This window comes from Dryas octopetala, chromosome 4, assembly GCF_963921425.1.
Source record: "Dryas octopetala chromosome 4, drDryOcto1.1, whole genome shotgun sequence".
Lineage (NCBI taxonomy): Eukaryota > Viridiplantae > Streptophyta > Magnoliopsida > Rosales > Rosaceae > Dryas > Dryas octopetala.
Genome location: NC_141369.1, coordinates 654,524 through 672,108, shown reverse-complemented (window position 1 = coordinate 672,108; position 17,585 = coordinate 654,524). Strand labels below are relative to the sequence as shown.

Below are 17,585 nucleotides of genomic sequence, written 5' to 3'. Positions count from 1 at the left end.
AATAGTGTTGAGATTGATTCCTATATTTGTTGTATCAATAGTGGTGCTGAAAGTGATATTTGAGAGTAATATTTGAGAGTAATATTGTTGTACCAAATTAATTTAGGCCTAATCTTGATTAATTGATCATTAATTTTTAATTGATAAGGCAATTATTTATGAAAATTATACCAATGTCATTATTTTAATAAAATCTTTAAAAAGAGTCCAATTTTTCATATATTTACAAATTAATTAATTGAAGGCCAGAGAATTACTTCTTTTTTTTAATCTTGATCTAATGCACCATTTAATAAAGGTTAATGCACCAAAATTTCACACACAACACACAAATTTATTTCATTTCATAAACATGAACCATAAACTGGGCACATAAGCAACTTGCATAAGGAAATATAATAAAAAAGCAAAACATAAGCAACACACATAGATAGTAATTCAAAAAAAATAAGAAAAGAAACAACAATGATCAACGGCTTCAATTTGCTTGGACGAGACTCCCTTCGCAACTCCAGAGGTGGGCAATTAGATCTTGCTTAAGTTTTAGGTTCTGTTGAGATGACCTAACCAAATAGAGACGTCTAAGCGCCTCTCCTCTACTGAGGGGGGAGTCCAATAAACAGGACATGCCTCCACCCGTTCATATCTATCTTCAGCCCTCCTCATCCTTGTCGGAACATCCAAGTCATCATCTAACTCATATTCTTCGCAATCTGGCCGCTCATTCTGAATAATCATGTTCTGCAAAATGATTCACGTCTTCATGATGTACCCAAGTTCATTGGCGGCCCATCCTTTGGCGGAGCGTTTTATAATTTACCATTTCGCTTTCAAAATACCAAATGCCCTTTCAACATATATCCTTTTTCACTACAAGAAAAAAGGGTTTGGGAGAGGAATAAAATTCGTCGCCCAAAGTAGAGTTTCGTCGCCCAAACGTTTGGGCGACGAAATGGGTTCGTCGAGCGTTTGGACGCCCAAAATGTGACGCCCAAGAGTTTGGGCGACGAACTACTAAATTTCGTCGCCCAAAGACACCTGGGGCAACGGATTTTTTTCGTCTCCCAACACATAAAATTCGTCGCCCAAAGCATGTTTAGGCGACGGACAAATTTTGTCGCCCAAAGAGGGTTTGGGCGACGAACACACTTATTCCTCGCCCAAAGCATGTTCGGGCGACGAAATTATCCGTCGCCTAAACAAGCTTTGGGAGAGGAATAACTAATTTCCTCGCTGGAACGTGCTTTGGGCGACGAACGAGAGGAGAGGAATAACTAATTTCCTCACTGGAACGTGCTTTGGGCGACGAACTCGTTCGTCGCCCAAACCCTCTTTGGGCGACGAACACCCTTATTCGTCGCCCAAAGAAGAAATTTCGTCGCCCAAACAGTCTTTGGGCGAGGAATAAGGGTGTTCGTCGCCCAAACCCTCTTTGGGCGACGAAATTTGTCCGTCGCCTAAACATGCTTTGGGCGAGGAACAAGGTGATTCGTCGCCCAAACCTTTTTTGGGCGACGAACTAAATATATTTGATTTAAAAAAAAAATTTTTATTTTAATTATATATATGAATTTAATATTTTAAAAAAAAATCTTTATTCAAAAACTATATAAAACAAAATTAATAAATTTATATATCCAAAATATCCATACAAAGTATAAACAATTTAATTAATACATACATACAAATAACTAATGGCCCCCTAGGTCAGTAGCATCATCGACACCGGTGGAGGAGTCTGGCATGCACTGGTCAATGTTGGGCGGCAGCACAAACCCAGGTACAATCCTGGCCAACTGGCCAAACATCTGCTGCATCTGCTGCACCTTACTCGTCTGCTCCGCATATGCCGCTCTCGATTCTTCTAGTTGACCCTTCAACAGCTGCACTTCAGTGGTCAGGTTGACTAATTCTGCAGATGGCTGAGATGAAGACCCGGCGCTGAGATCACGAACCCGACCCGCTCCCATTCCGCGTATCTCCCTACCACGCCTATCACCCAGTGTCTCCGTCATAATACGAAGACCGGCATCGCGATCGGGGACTGAGATCGACTCCAACGGAGTGTCCGGAGGGTACTGGCTAGCCACCTCCTCCAAATAACTCGCCTTCTTGGCGAGCATCTCAGTCTTCAAAATATTATACACAAGTTAGGAATTAAGAAATCAAATACAAATATTTAAATTTGTGAAATAAAACTAAAATATAAAAAACTAACGTGCTTCGCCTTGCCCTTGTCGTTGCCGGGTCGGGCATAAACATCCCCGTAGTTGTCGACCTCAGGAAATTGCGAACCAGCCTGAAAAAGAATGTAATGTTGACAAAAACTCAAACAATACTAAGAAATATATATATTAAATTAAATAATAGCGCACCTGACGATACGACTCCACCCGGTATGAGAAGGGCATGAAACCACCATGATGATCAATCCTTGCGGGCGCTTTCCGGTTCTGAAGATTGGCATTCGACTTCCTCTGTTAAATATTAAGCAAATTGTAAATGCACATATTAGTGCATACACAATAAAGGAATAACATAAGAAAAAATAATTTTGAAGTCCTAAAATGATATAACATACCAAAAATTCCGGACTCTGAAAATGAGTGCACAACCACTGCCACTGATCAAGCCGAGCTGCCATCTCCGGAGGAGGGCTGGCCAATGCCTCAGCTGCCGATCCAAACATGTTATATTCTCTGTGCAGCTCGTGCTTCCATTGTGTGTACACTTTTCTCAATAACTTCTCCATATACCTAGCTACATCCGGATCCTCCATCCGAATGTCATAGTTTACCTGAAAAAAATGCAATTATCAAATTGTTAGGAATGATCAAATTAATCATTTTATATTAATCGAAATATACTCACAGAAATGGAGCCCATAATGCTCCTCTTGATGGCGTCATCAACCTTTTCCCAACTGGGGAAAAGCATGGGGCATTCACCACGGATAATCGATCCAACAAAGGAAGCGAAAGTACTATGGACCTCCTTGCTCGGTCGTAGGTGATCTTGCTCAAGAACGATTCGAATCCTCTCGTTCGTCGTGCGAGTGATTCGCGACGCCTTCAACCCTCTACTTATCCCCCTCGTGGTTTTGGTACCTAGAAAAGCAAATATAACATATTAATTTCACAGTAATCTTATAACATCTAAATAAAATTAAACATAAACACAAGTGATGTGAAAACATTTTTCTTACTCTCTGATGATGAGGCAGTACGAGTGGATGATGCAACATTATCATATGCACCATAACGGTGACCACGTCGGGCCCTCCGTGCCGACTGAATCGCAGACCCAGTACTAGATGAGAGATCTGGGGGTATCGCCGGGGTCGATTCGCCCTGGGCTATGAGGTCGGGCTGTACTGCAGGGGCGGGCTGGGCTGCAGGGGCGGGCTGGGCTGCAGGGGCGGACATGGATGCTGAAGTGGACCTCCGAGATCCACCCCTGTTCGAGATCAAACTCATCTGCACAATTCAATAAATATTTATGTTAGTAAAAAAGAAAACTAAAGTAATAACTTACTAATCTGAATCATCATTATCACTTACTAATATGAATCACCATTATCAATTACTAATCTGAATCACCACTAGAAATACTCATTTCATCATCAACATCATCATCTTCATATTCATCTTCATCTTCATCTTCATCATCATCATCATCGATGAAATCATTAACATCAATTCGGGGAAGTGGCCCAAGATCAATTGATAAGGCATCGATCTCAATTGGAGGAACGTCATGTATCTCGACTTGTTGTATGATAACATCATTGTTGTATGGATTGGGTATGGTCGAAGATGAATCCTCTTGATAGGCCATGTCATCCTGATTTTCTTTTTCCGGAATATCCCATATATTTCGATTCTGAATCATCTGAGCTACTTTCCAACCCACACCTGCCTTAGGGTTATCCAGATAACATACTGGTTTTGCCATTGTGGCAAGAATAAATGGATCATTCTCATACCATCGAGTGTTTGTATTCACAGATATTAAGTCGTAATCGAGTTTAATACTGTTGTTCCTATTCGGGTCTGTATTAAACCAATGACACTTAAATAACACAACTTCAAAGCGATGCGAGTACAAGACTTGATGTACACTCGTCAGCTTGCCGTAGAAATCAACCGTGCCAGTCTCCAAGTTCTCTACACAAACCCCGCTATTTTGAGTGCTCAAGATGGCATCTCGTTCTACAGTTAAAAACTTGACTCCATTCACATTACATTCAGAAAACGTTTCAACACATTGAATACCACTCGCCAAACTCATTAACTCCTTGTATAACGGCGAATTATCATCAGTCAGCTTTTCCATCTGTTAAAAGACAATGGAATTAATATATTACAAAAAATTTACAAACACATGAACGAACTGATCATTATTGTCAGTAATCACTTACATGTTCCTTAAACCATTTAGGAAACAATTCCCGATGCTTTTTCTGTACACGTTCCATGTCCCATCTTGGATAGTCGCGCTTCATTAGTTCCTCATGCTCAATGCGTAAAGAGTCAACTTCTTTGCAATTGTTGAGTATGAACCAATGAGCCACCTCCATATCGTGTTTCGAGAATTCAACAGCTGATTTAGGGGCTTCGCCAAATGGTCGTGTAATTTGAGAAAAGACAGAAAGTGTCTCATTTTTTTCACCACCGTCGTCGTTGCGTTGGGGGCGATTGAATGACGTCTCAACACTGCTGAGATATATTGCACAGTACGTGATGGATTCATTTGCAATGTATGCCTCTGCTATGGAGCCTTCGGGGCGTGCCCTGTTTCGGACGTACCTTTTGTAATTACCCAACATTCTGCAAATGTAATTACATAGTGAGAAAACTTTTATGAGTAACATAGAGCTGAACTTGGAGAATAGTAATGAAATAGTTTAGGAATTGTTACCTTTCTATTGGGTACATCCACCGATAACTGACCGGCCCAGCAAGAATTGCCTCTTGCGGTAAATGTATCATTAAATGAATCATTATATCAAAAAAGGCCGATGGAAATATTTGTTCAAATTTGCATAGGATGTACACAATCTCATCTTTCAATTTTGACATGTCCGACACGCGCAACGTCTTAGCGCAGATATGTTGAAAGAACCTCGACAACCCAACAATCGGTTCAACCACATCTTCGGGCAAAAACTTTCGAATACTCACCGGAAGCAGACGTTGCAATAAAACATGACAATCATGACTTTTTAAGCCCACAATTTTTCCAGAGTCGATTTTCACATTTCGAGAGATATTGGCCGCGTATTCATCTGGAAATTTGACCGATGCAAGAAACTTTAAGAATTCTTTCTTATCCACAGGCTTCATGGTATAAAATGGATGTTTCTTTATCATTTTATCACCCTTCTTCGTTAACCACAAATGTTTCCTGATGCCCATTTCTTGCAAATCTTGTCGAGCCTTAATTGTGTCCTTTGATTTTCCCTCAATGCCCAAGATTGTCCCCACCAAACTTTCGCACACGTTCTTCTCAATATGCATTACATCGAGATTGTGCCTGATTTTCAACTTCGACCAATACTCCAACTCGAAGAATATCGACTTGTTTGTCCAATTTAGATGTGCAGGTGACCTTGGCATATTTCGTTCTTTGTTAGAGGGATGTTTACCAATCCGGCCAAATTCTAAGTTATTCAACTGCCTGAAGATGTCATCACCAGATAATTCTTTAGGTTTCACGCCCATCTCCTTGTTTCCGTCAAAGGCCTCCTTACTGTGACGCCATTTATGATCCCCCGGCAACCATCTTCGGTGGCCCATATAACATACTTTACCACTGTGCCAAGCGGAAGTTATATCTTTATTACAAGTAGGACATGCCATATAACCCTTGGTGCTCCAGCCTAATAAATTCCCATAAGCTGGGAAATCATTTATTGTCCACATGACTGCCGCACGCAAGGAAAACATTGTTTCGGTGGACTTATCATATGTCGGCACACCATTTTGCCACAATTCTTTCAGCTCATCAATCAACGGCCGCAAATATACATCGATCTCCTTGCCAGGGGATTGCGGTCCTGGAATTAATAGCATCATAATTGTGAATTCTTTTTTCATCCAGGGAGGCAAATTATAAGGAACCACGACCACTGGCCAAGTGCTGTGAGATGTGCTCATATTTCCGAATGGATTAAATCCATCAGTAGCAAGTCCTAATCTGACATTTCGTGCATCTGCTGCAAAATCCGGATATATCTTGTCAAATTCTTTCCATGCGCTTCCGTCTGCAGGATGTCTCATCACATCATCCTCAACCCGCTTATCTTTGTGCCACCTCATGTCACTTGCAGTATGTGTCGACATGTACAATCGTTGCAACCTTGGCTTAAGTGGGAAATAACGCAACACCTTTTGCGGAACCTGTTTCTTTCTCTCTACAGACTTGTTCTTATATCTCGGTTCATTGCACACAGGGCATTTATCCTTCCCTTGGTGTTCTTTGTAAAACAATACACAATTATTCTTGCATGCATGAATCTTTTCATATCCCAAACCGAGATCTTTCAACACCTTATTCGCAAGATAATGGGTTTCAGGTATATGATTGTTCTTTGGAAGCATTCGTTTCAAAATCCCCATCAACTGATCATAACTTCGATTCGAATGTTGATTAAGTACTTTCCAATGCATTAACTCCACAACAGTAGTTAGCACTGAGAACTCTTCACAACCAGAGTACAATTCCCGCTGAGCTTGTTTCAACAATCTCTCGTACTTATCAAACTCTTCTCTTTGGACTTCGGGCAACCCATCATCTTGATCCATATTATCGCTCTCTGTATCATCCTGACTGACTTCGTGATCTAGCGATGCATATGGATAAGCATCATTTATTATGCCCATCACTTGGTCATTATCATCAGCAACAGATTCAGTAGGCTGCAGAATTGTTCGGGTCTCCGAGGAAGTCGAAGCATAAACTCTCGGTTCACCATGATAATACCATGTCGTATAGTTGTGTGACATCCCATATGTCACCAAATGAATTCTGACTTCACGCACTGTCTTCCATAAAGAGTTGTTACAATTCCGGCACGGACACCTTATATTATTCTGAGCATTGACATGTTCCTGTGCAAATTGGATAAATGACTCGATCCCATACAAATATTCATCACTAACACGATTCGTATTACGTATCCACTGTCGATCCATGATGCCTGTTTCCATATTACACGACAATTAGAAAACGATGCGTCACCATTCTTCGTCTCCTTATGCCTCCGGTAAGGGCTCTATCTCATTCGAGAATGCACATATGTGTCGTGGTTGTTGGCTCACACGACGTAGTTTCGATCTGGGAAAATTTCGGCAGCATCTCCCTATGGTTCTCCAAGTGCACGACGTAGATATTTAAAACAAATATCTAGTATGCACTCGAAGAACACATAAGGAGATGTTGCCGAAATTTTCTCAGATCAAAACCACATCACATGAACCGCTAACCACAACACATAATTGTGCACTCCCAAACTGTCCATGGGTAATTTGGACAGTTCAAGAATCATATTGGAGCGCAGTCACGCCCAGCGCCCATGCGCGCGTCCAATAGACTCTCGAACGGGTCTAAGGTGAATTTAAATTTAGTGTACAAAGTTATCCACTGATAACTTCGCACGACTAGTTAAATGTACAAAGTTATCGATTGATAACTTCGCACAAGCGCTTCGTGCCACATGACCTCACCCAGTACTCGAGGAGTGCTGGACTACGTCATCAGAAATTTTGCAATTACAACTAAACTAAATGTAACATACAAACTAAACTATAATTAATCTAACAATATACATATAAGCATACAAACAAACTATTAAATTTTAGCATATAAAAACATACAAATTAATTAATCAATTTTATAATTAATTTTAACATACAAACTAATTCACTCAAAAATTTAATACAATTATATATGAAACATTAAATACTAAAGCATACAAAAACTTAACTAAAAGATAGATTAAACACATACCTCACCAAAAATGCAATTATCCTTCACAACAAATGCAACACTATCCTTCCTTCACCAAAAAAATAAATCATTGTCAAATATGAGCCTAACATCAATCTAAATTCAGATTTCACAACCAAACCACTAAATTAAAAAAACCCACAACATTAACTAATTACCACTAAAATCAGAAATTTCACAACCAATTTATGCAAAATCCACAATATTAGCTCACATAAAAAACAGAAAATACCATAAAAAACAGAAAATACAAAAAAAAAAAAACAGAAAATACCATAAAAAACAGAAAATACAAAAAAAAAATAGAAAATACCATAAATTAAAAAAAAAAAAATACCTATGTTTCGGGGGGGTGTTGAGCTGGTTTCGGCTTGGAGGGGGGGGGGGGTTTGGGTGAGTTGGTTTCGGCTGGGGGGGGATGGGTTTCGGTGGGGGGGGGGGTTTGGGTGAGCTGGTTTCGGCTGGGGGGGGATGGGTTTCGGTGGGGGTGGGTTTTCGGGGGAGGGTGGGTTTCGGCGGGGGTGGGTATTCGGGTGGGGGGTGGGTTTCGGCGGGGGTGGGTTGCCAATGGGGGGGGTGGGTTTCGGTAAGGGGGGTGGGTTTTCAGGGGGGGGTGGGTTGCCGATGGGGGGGGGGGGTTTTGGGTTTCGGGGAAGGAGGGAGGAGGAGGAGGGAGGAGGCGGGAAGGACGAGGAGGAGGGAGTGGCCGGCGCGCTGAGAGGGAGTGAGAGCTGAGGGAAGGAGGAGGGACTGCGCGCTGCGAGGGCGAGGGAGTGGGTGAGAGAGAGTGACTGAAGTGAACCCAGAAATGAGTTAAACTTAAAGACTTTGGGCGACGAACATGAATTCGTCGCCCAAAGTAACTTTAGGCGAGGAATTAACAAGTTCGTCGCCCAAAGACACTTTGGGCGAAGAATTAACAAGTTCGTCGCCCAAAGATACTTGGGGCGACGGAATCATGTTCGTCGCCCAAAGTTGTTGACTTTAGGGCACCGTTTTATCCCGCCATAATTTCAGACTTTGGGCGACGCACTGTTCGTCGTCCAAAGCTACATTTCGTCGCCCAAAGTTGAATTTTTTTATGAACCATGATCGTTCATACGTTCGAGCTCCAATACCAAACTTCTAGATCTCCAATTGACCTAATATTTTAGAGGAATGATCTTTGAGTGACAAACTAATAAAAGAACGGTTCAGATCGTTAAAAACACAATCGACATATAAGGTTCTACATATAAATCAGTGGTTTTTGCACTTGAAGAATAAAATTATATAAACTCTTTCGTTAAAACCTTGTACCTTCAATAATTGTGAAGACCACAACGTGATTATCACAATCAGAGCCATTCATCATATATGTTCATACTCAAAGATCAACTCTGGAAAAAATCGGCTCAATCGGAATTCATCAACCCGTTCGATTATTATTATAAGAATGAAGATCGTTCATACATCCTAAATGCTAAACCTAACTTCTACATCTCCAATTGAGATAATTTTTTGCATGGATGATCTTTGAGTGGCACTAAGGAATGATCGGTTCGGATCGTTAAAAACACAATACAAAAGTGATCTACTACATACAAATACACTTGAAGAGTATAATTCTATAGTTTTTTCATTGAAACTTTGTCGATTCAAGAATTGTGAAGACTATACTGTAATTTCAACGATCGGAGCCGGTCATTTTATTCGTTTATACTCAAACATCATTTCTGCAAAAAATCGCCCAAATCGGAATTCATCTACTCCATTGATTAGTATTAGCAATTTCTTGATCGTTCATACATTTGAGCACCGTTACATAACTTTTACATCTCCAATAATCCTAATTTTTTGCAATGCTGATCTTTCAATGAAGAATTAAAAATTGAACGGTTCGGATCGTTGGAAACACGATCGCATTGTATGATTAACATACATATAATTGTACAAAAAAAAAAGGGAATGACCCTTTGGGCGACGAACAAATTCCTCGCCCAAACTATGTTTGGGCGACGAACAGAATTTCATCACCCAAAGAGCTTTTGGGCGACGAAATATTTTGTCACCCAAAGTATGTGTGGGCGACAAATTTACTTTTTCCTCGCCCAAAGACACTTTGGGCGACGAACGTGTATATTCCTCGCCCAATGTATTTCTCAATTAATTGTTTGTGGCGTATGTTTAGGCGACGAGATGAGTTCGTCGCCCAAAGTAACTTTGGGCGAGGAACGTGTTATTCGTCGCCCAAACCGCCTTTGGGCGACGGACCTGTTCGTCGCCCAAACCTTTATGACATTGAGCGACAAATGTTCTTGTTCGTCGCCCTAAATTTCTTTGGGCGACGAATATATGTTCGTCGCCCAAATATGTTTTTCTTGTAGTGTTTGTATGCCTCTTGGTACGTTCCATAATTTTTATGCTCTTTTGATCGAGGCTATGATATCGTGGTCATAAGAGTCGCCCACTTAGGATATATCTCATCCGCTAGATGATATCCCAATTTGTACTTATTACCATTGACAATGTACTTGATACGATGGTTGCGACCTTGTTCCATATCATCAAAAAGGGGAGAGGCATCCAGGATACTTTTCTCGTTATACGACCCAGGAAAACCAAAGTTTGCATGCCAAATCCATGTGTCATACCTGAAAAATACCTCAAGTACTATAGTTGAAGTACCGTAATGACCTCGATATGCTCCATGCCAGGCCACAGGGCAATTTTCCCACTGCTAGTGCACGCAATCTAAACTGCCCAACATGCATGGAAATCAACGTTGTGCACCCTTGTGCAAGTGCTGTTGAAGATTGGCTGGAGTTGGTTTACGGAGGTACATAGCACCGTACAACTCTGGAATCAATCAGAGGAACTTCTTGAACGCCTCAAGAACGGTTGGTTCGGCAATCTGCATCCCTTAATCAGGATAATCAGCTGGGACCTTGCTTGCGAGCATCTTCATAACTGTACACATTTTTTGTTGAGGCATGCATCCCCACCTTCCTGCTCCGTCCTGTCTATGTGTGAAGTAGATATGAGTCGTGCAAATATCTCCCATGATTTGTTGGAACATGTCCATCTTTATCCGATAGCGTCTTCGAAACATCTCATCGGTGTATATAGGGTTTGGATTGAAGTAGTTGGTCATAAGTAGATGTTGCTCGGTTGCTCGGTCCCGAGGGACGTACTGCCATGTGTTGGAGGTACCACCATGGATCGGTTGTTGCTCACCATAATATTGGGTCACAGCTTCGGTTTCAATCACCATCAAATTTTAAATTTTGAATTTCTTCTTCTAACTCATCTTCTTCAGTGGTATCGTGACGAAACACCAAGTTTGGATTTATGAACGGCATCTTGAAAAATGAAGTTATTAATTGGTAAACTAGGTGAACACATGAATATTTAAAGAAAAAAGTGGATGTAAAATCTTATCATGTTAGAAGCTTATCTCTTTGAAATCTAAACGATTCTGAATCTTATCTTGACAAAATCCAATCCGTAAGTAATCTTATCATGTCAATTTGACATATCTCTTCAAAATCTAAATGAATCTGAACCTTATCTTGACAAAATCCAAGTTGTATGTAATCTTATTATATTAGGGGGTGATAGTTATGGTAAGGCACGTTTGGAGTCGAATGTAGATTCATTACAATAATTGAAATTACAAAAACACTTGAAAATACAACATGCCTACAACATAATCGAAAATACAACATAATTGAAAATACAATGATAAACTACTCGGGAGGTGGAAAATCCATATTTGGATAGTAGTACCCGGCGGATGTTGACGTGCCCTCATTCATTGCATTAGCCCAATCATGTGCACTCCATTTTGCTTGTACTTCAATTTGACGTTGTTCCCAAAATGCCTTTCGTGCCCTGTGCATGGTATCTGTGTCCATTATCATGACCTCCATGTCTTTTAGTTCTCTCTACTCCTTATCAATCATCTTCTCTCTAACTAGGCGTTGAGCATCAAGAACCTGCGCCCTTTGGTAGAATTTCTCCATGTGATCAGCAATCTTGTCCACGTTCGGATTATCTTGTTTAGCCTTTTTTGAAAAATTTCTTCCAGGTGGCCTAGGACACGCATTGGATAGTGGATGGAATGCCGATGCATCCTCATCTGGGGTTTCTGCATCGGAGTCGTCATTTGGTGTTTCGTCAACGTCATTGGGGGTGTCGGTATCGGCAACGTTTGAAGAACTCCACTTCACAGTGTCTTGTAATAACGGCCATATATGGGGAAACTTGAAAGATTTTTTATTTATTTAAAGATTTGTACCGAGCATATGCTTGATCCACCTATACAAATGATCCCAAAGAAATTAATAATTAGGTATACGGAAAACATAGAACTCAAATAATTCGTTAAAAAAAGAAACTCACCAACATGTCATTATTGACGCCGCTAGCACGCTCTTTTTGAACAGCAAGGTAGTTAGTCCACATCTTTGTGCAATCATGGTTTATTGTGCTAAAATGAGATTTGAGAGTGTCGGGTTGTCGACCCAAGGAGCGGGCTTGGGGATAATTCTCAATATATATGGTTGTGAATTTCTACCCACGTACCACTCGAGATGTCTTTCATTGGCACCAAGGACCCGATTCAATGGTTTTGCTAGCCAAGCCTTCACAAGAGCAATTTCTTCATCGCTCGACCACGGCGGACCTTTCTTCCCCATCAATGAAAAAACAAAAATTTATGTAAGACTTTTTTTAGAGAAAAAAATTGATGAATGTGTGAAAATGGATGAAGAGAAGGATGTATTTATAGAAAAAATATGAAACTAGTCGTTGGAGTTTATCCCATAATTTCCATAATTTTTTTATAATTTTTATGTAATTTTTTTATTAATTATTCAATTAAAAATACGTAGCATTTAATCTTGTCCGTTGATCTCCAATGGACAAGTCATTAAAGCCGTTCGATTGCAATGGTCAGGAGCGTTGATTTTTGAAAAAAAAAAATTGAAATTCTTTGAATAAGAGCCGTTGGATTTCAACAGTAAACACATCATGGCCATGCGTGATATCCACGCATGAGTGTGCAACTGGTATGGAGGCGCACCAGTGTGGGTCCCGCATCAAAAATGCAAATCACGTGGGCTGCTTTATTTGTTGGCATGCTGCTTTTGATTGTTGATGGGCCAGCTACCTCACTGATGTTCAGGAATTAACATCACAAATAGAAATCAATATCTCCAGCCCTCTCCGGCCCACTATGAGAGTGAATTTCTATTTTTGAGTTTGATTTATTGGAATCAAAATCAAAATCAGGCCTTCATTGTGGAAGTCCTAGGTGTAGTAATAAGAATACCCTTCTGCTTCGTCAAAAAAAGCTCTGTACCTTTCTACATAATGCATATAAGCTGCCATATGCATTATTCACCATAGCCTCTCATCAAGCCATGTAATTTCATCACCATATATAGCCTCACATCTGTAAATAAACACAATAGTATTAGTGTTTGTGGATAAATCCACATGGATTCAACAACCAACCATGAATTGACACGTGGCTGGTCAGATCCAACTTCGGAGTTTGACTTTTCAATGGTCAAACTTGGACCTCCACATCATCACACCAGCTCGGCACCTTTTTTGCCAGCTCGGATCGGCTCGTCATGGCGAATCCCTCGCGCCTGGTCCGACCCGATATGAGGATCTTCCAAAGAATTGAGTGTTCATCTTTTCTTGGTTATCCCAGTTCGGTTCAGCTCGGCCTTGGGCGAGCGTCCTTTCAAACTCTAGTCACAGCCAACTACGACTTGAAGGGATCACTACCTACCAGCTCGGCTCAGCCGGCTTATCCATGTCCAATCCGATCACACATGAGTTTCATGTCTACACATGAGAACATGTGTTCGGATCGGCTCGGCTTCCCACCGCCATTCTAAACAAGATCATGTTAGGACGAACCGTCATACTCAAGTGCACCTGACAGGATTCTCTGACAGATGAGATATTCCAGCTCACAGCCATGAATATTGGGATATTCCACCTGATCTTCCATCCTTGCATTCAATGCAGCATTGAATGTAAAGGAGGTGGGTAGCTGTGCATGCCACTGTTCATGACCGAACGCGTGGATCTTTCTCAACCATTCATCCACATGCAGGTAACTTACTCTTCACAACTTCCCTTGTCTATATAAACCAACTTGTATGCACAAAGTTAAGGGGGGATCTATCTATCTATTTGTCACCAAGCAAACACATACACCAACTTTCATTCACTAAAAAGGCTTACCAAAAGCATACTCAATTTGCTGGGAATAAACCCATAACATTTTATCTTGTTCTTCCCTATTCTCCCAAGTTCATCACCTGTTCTTCCTCACTTTCATTCAAACACCTCCAAATACACATCACTGACTTCATCATCAGAGCGTGTTTGGCTGGTACCACACCGGTCCATCTTCTTTGATCTTGTATTTCATGCAGGAAGAACTCAAGTCGACATCTACGGCATCATCCAACAAGGCTTTTGATCAGCCAAAATATCAATTCTAAGTTGTTGCATCTATCTTACGGAAATTTGCATCAATAGATTGGCGCCGTCTGTGGGAAGATCATCCTCAGCCACTGTGTTCATCACCACAAGTGCTGGACCTTTCCTTCAACAAATCATCACTATCGCAATCCCTGCGCCATGACTACCATCTTTCATGACAGCAGCTCTTCTCACCACGAGTGCTGGACCTTTCCTTCAACAAATCATCATTATCGCAATCCCTGCGCCATGACTACCATCTTTCATGACAGCAGCTCTTCTCACCACGAGTGCTGGACCTTTCCTTCAACAAATCATCACTATCGCAATCCCTGCGCCATGACTACCATCTTTCATAACAGCAACTCTTCTTCAGGAGGATCCCAGAATAATCAACAACATGAGCTTGAAACGCCTGACAAAACGAGAAGAGCACAACTTCCTAAGGCAGCAAAGTCCAAAAGTCCTCTGAAGATCATGGCTGCTCACAAACTCCTTAGGGAAAACCAATGACACCTGGCCGCTGAGAATGCACTTCTCAAGCAAAACAATGAGCTGCTCACCAAACAGGCTGAGGAGCTCGCACGTCATCGTGTTCAGCTCGAAGTCAGTGGGAGATCGGGTTTTCGATCACGTCAGACCCGAATCAATCAGGAGGTTCTTTCGCCGTCTCCTTCTCGGCAAAACGTCCAGACTAATCGGGATGACCACCCAGCTCGGCAGGACACGGACTACACCTTCCCAGGCTTCGAGGACATGCCCTCGGCCGAACAGGCCGAGTTCCTGAACGCCCACTGTGTCCTTCAGCAAAAGCAGGCGGCCTTCAGGAAACACTCTCCCGAAAGCTTGGGGGAGACCGATCCGAACCAATCGCGGATCAGCGACCTCCAATCCGATCCAGATTAGGGACTGTCAATCCAACTGGGTCGACCGAACCCAGGGTTCCAGCCGGAACCAGGCTCAGCCCTATCATCGGTCACATTGCCGGGACCAACCCAGACCCTTCCATGTCGGGAACACATTTTGAGAGACTATCCGCGGGTGATCGGCTGGGACCTACAATGGTCATGTATGACCGGCATCTTGCGGGCGAGAGGATCACTCGTCAGCCGGTGAACGAGAGACTCGGTGACCGAATCGAGTGCTTGGCCGAAACTTCTCCCGAGCCGACCACACCCGATGTCGAAAATCTTGTTCGGACTTTGGTTCAAAACCAAATCCAGAGTGTCCATGATCGGCTCGGCCAAGTCGAGGTCTCTAGGGGATACTTGAGCAGAACTGATCAATGGGAAAATCTTCCCCTCCCATACACCAGCAGGATTATGGGTGCAGAGGTCTCTCGGGATACCAAACCTCCCAAGATGGATCAGTACGATGGGACTAAGGACCCCTATGACCACCTTGACAGCTTCAGATATGCCATGGAAGCTCGCCAGGCGTCTGAAGCCACGAAATGCAGAATCTTCCCTTCAACCTTGAAGGGAACGGCGCGAGGTTGGTTCCGCACCCTTCAGCCGAACTCCATTGATTATTTCCCCGACCTCCGAAGGGCCTTCCTTACGAGATATCGAGTTGTATCTGAACGACTCTACAATTTGAATGATATGTCGCTGATCAAGCAATAGGAATGAGAAAGTCTCAAAACCTATATGATCCGCTACAACATTGAATATATGAAGTGCGATGATTGCGACGACCGATCCGCCAAAAATGCTCTCATGCAAGGTCCGCTCGCCGGGGGACTTCGCTCCCATCTAATGAGGAACCCTCCTTCAACTTATGACGAGCTCTTAGCCGAGGCCACCAAATGGGCGCGAGCAGAGGATTGGGATGCTCAGGTGGAGGCTTTGAAATCCAAGCCGACCTTGGCCAAAAGGAAGGAGGGAGAGGTCGTAAGCCTCAAGCCTCAGGTCCAAACCAAAAAGACCAGGATTGAGGAACCACGCCAACTTTTGGGTAAGGGGCCTAAATTTGTCCAATACACAGAGTACACCCCTCTCAACGCCAGCTTGGAGACAATCTTCTCCAAGGTCAAGGATCAACTCCCAGCTGCAAAGGAGATCAAGGGGCCACCTCCAGATCAGATCAAGGATGACATCTTCTGCAAGTACCATTCCAATCATGGCCATGTCACGGGTGACTGCTACGCCTTCCGCGACGGAATTGAGACTCTTGCCCGGGCGGGTAAGATCAATCAAATCCTGACCGGCGGGCCAAGAGTACCTAAGGCCACTCTGAAGAGGCCCACCAACACTATTGACATACGGGACGCCGCCATCGGATCGATCGGCAGAAGACCAACTTTCGTGGGGAGTTCGAATCGATCCCAAGTGGCCGGAATCACCATCGCTCGTTCCTTTGTCGACGGAGGAAGTTCGGTCAACATCCTCTACCATTGTGCGTTCGAGCAGATTAGAATCGGCGATAACCAGTTGGAAGCTGACACACCCGCCCTGATCGAATTCGGGGGAGAAGTGGTCCAACCCCTCGGACACATCTATCTTTCCTTTTCGCTCGGGAAAGAACCAGTCAAGAAAACTTGCATAACGTATTTCATCGTCGTCAAGCGACCTTCAGCCTACAACATCATCCTGGGAAGACCAGTTCTGGTCGACCTCGACTGCATCGTCCACTATGCCAACCTTCTCATCAAATGTCCGGTGGGCGATGACTGCATAGTCATTCAGGGAGACCAGTGTTCAGCTCGGTCTTGCTACGCCACTTCCATAAAGCAGAAGGGTCAACTGCCGAACTCCCAGGAACTTGCCTCCATCGTTGATTCCGGCAGATGGTCGAGGGTGGAGCCGTTCGACTTCACAGCCAAGCCGAACTTAGGCTCCTGACCTCTCCTAGCCGAGGCTTGGGAAGAGGTACCGATCTCGGAGGACCCCCCGGATCAGCTCGTCCGAGTAGGAACTCAGGTCAGCCTAGCTCAGCAATCAGCCATACTTGACTTCCTCCGTGCAAATGCGGAAGTGTTCGCCTGATCTTATGATGACATACTAGACATATCGTCTGACGTGATCACCCACATGCTGAACATTAACCCGGGATGCAAACCGGTCAGTCAAAAGTGGAGGTCGTAT

At 42.8% G+C, this 17,585-nt stretch overlaps 2 protein-coding genes across 2 annotated transcripts; one reads left to right on the top strand and one right to left on the bottom strand.

The window, feature by feature from the left end:
- Positions 1-1,690: 1,690 nt before the first annotated feature.
- Positions 1,691-7,196, bottom strand: LOC147285947 (uncharacterized). The gene is made up of 9 exons (XM_086239285.1): positions 4,921-7,196; positions 4,421-4,829; positions 3,628-4,335; positions 3,206-3,476; positions 2,872-3,107; positions 2,582-2,797; positions 2,376-2,477; positions 2,219-2,299; positions 1,691-2,129 (listed from the first exon to the last, which is right to left on the bottom strand). Exons 1-9 carry the CDS (start codon positions 7,194-7,196, stop codon positions 1,692-1,694), a joined length of 4,737 nt encoding a protein of 1,578 aa, XP_086095411.1. The 3' UTR covers position 1,691.
- An 8,952-nt stretch (positions 7,197-16,148) lies between these two features.
- Positions 16,149-17,342, top strand: LOC147285946 (uncharacterized). The gene has a single exon (XM_086239282.1). The coding sequence runs from the start codon at positions 16,149-16,151 to the stop codon at positions 17,340-17,342; it is 1,194 nt and encodes a 397-aa protein (XP_086095408.1).
- Positions 17,343-17,585: the final 243 nt, after the last annotated feature.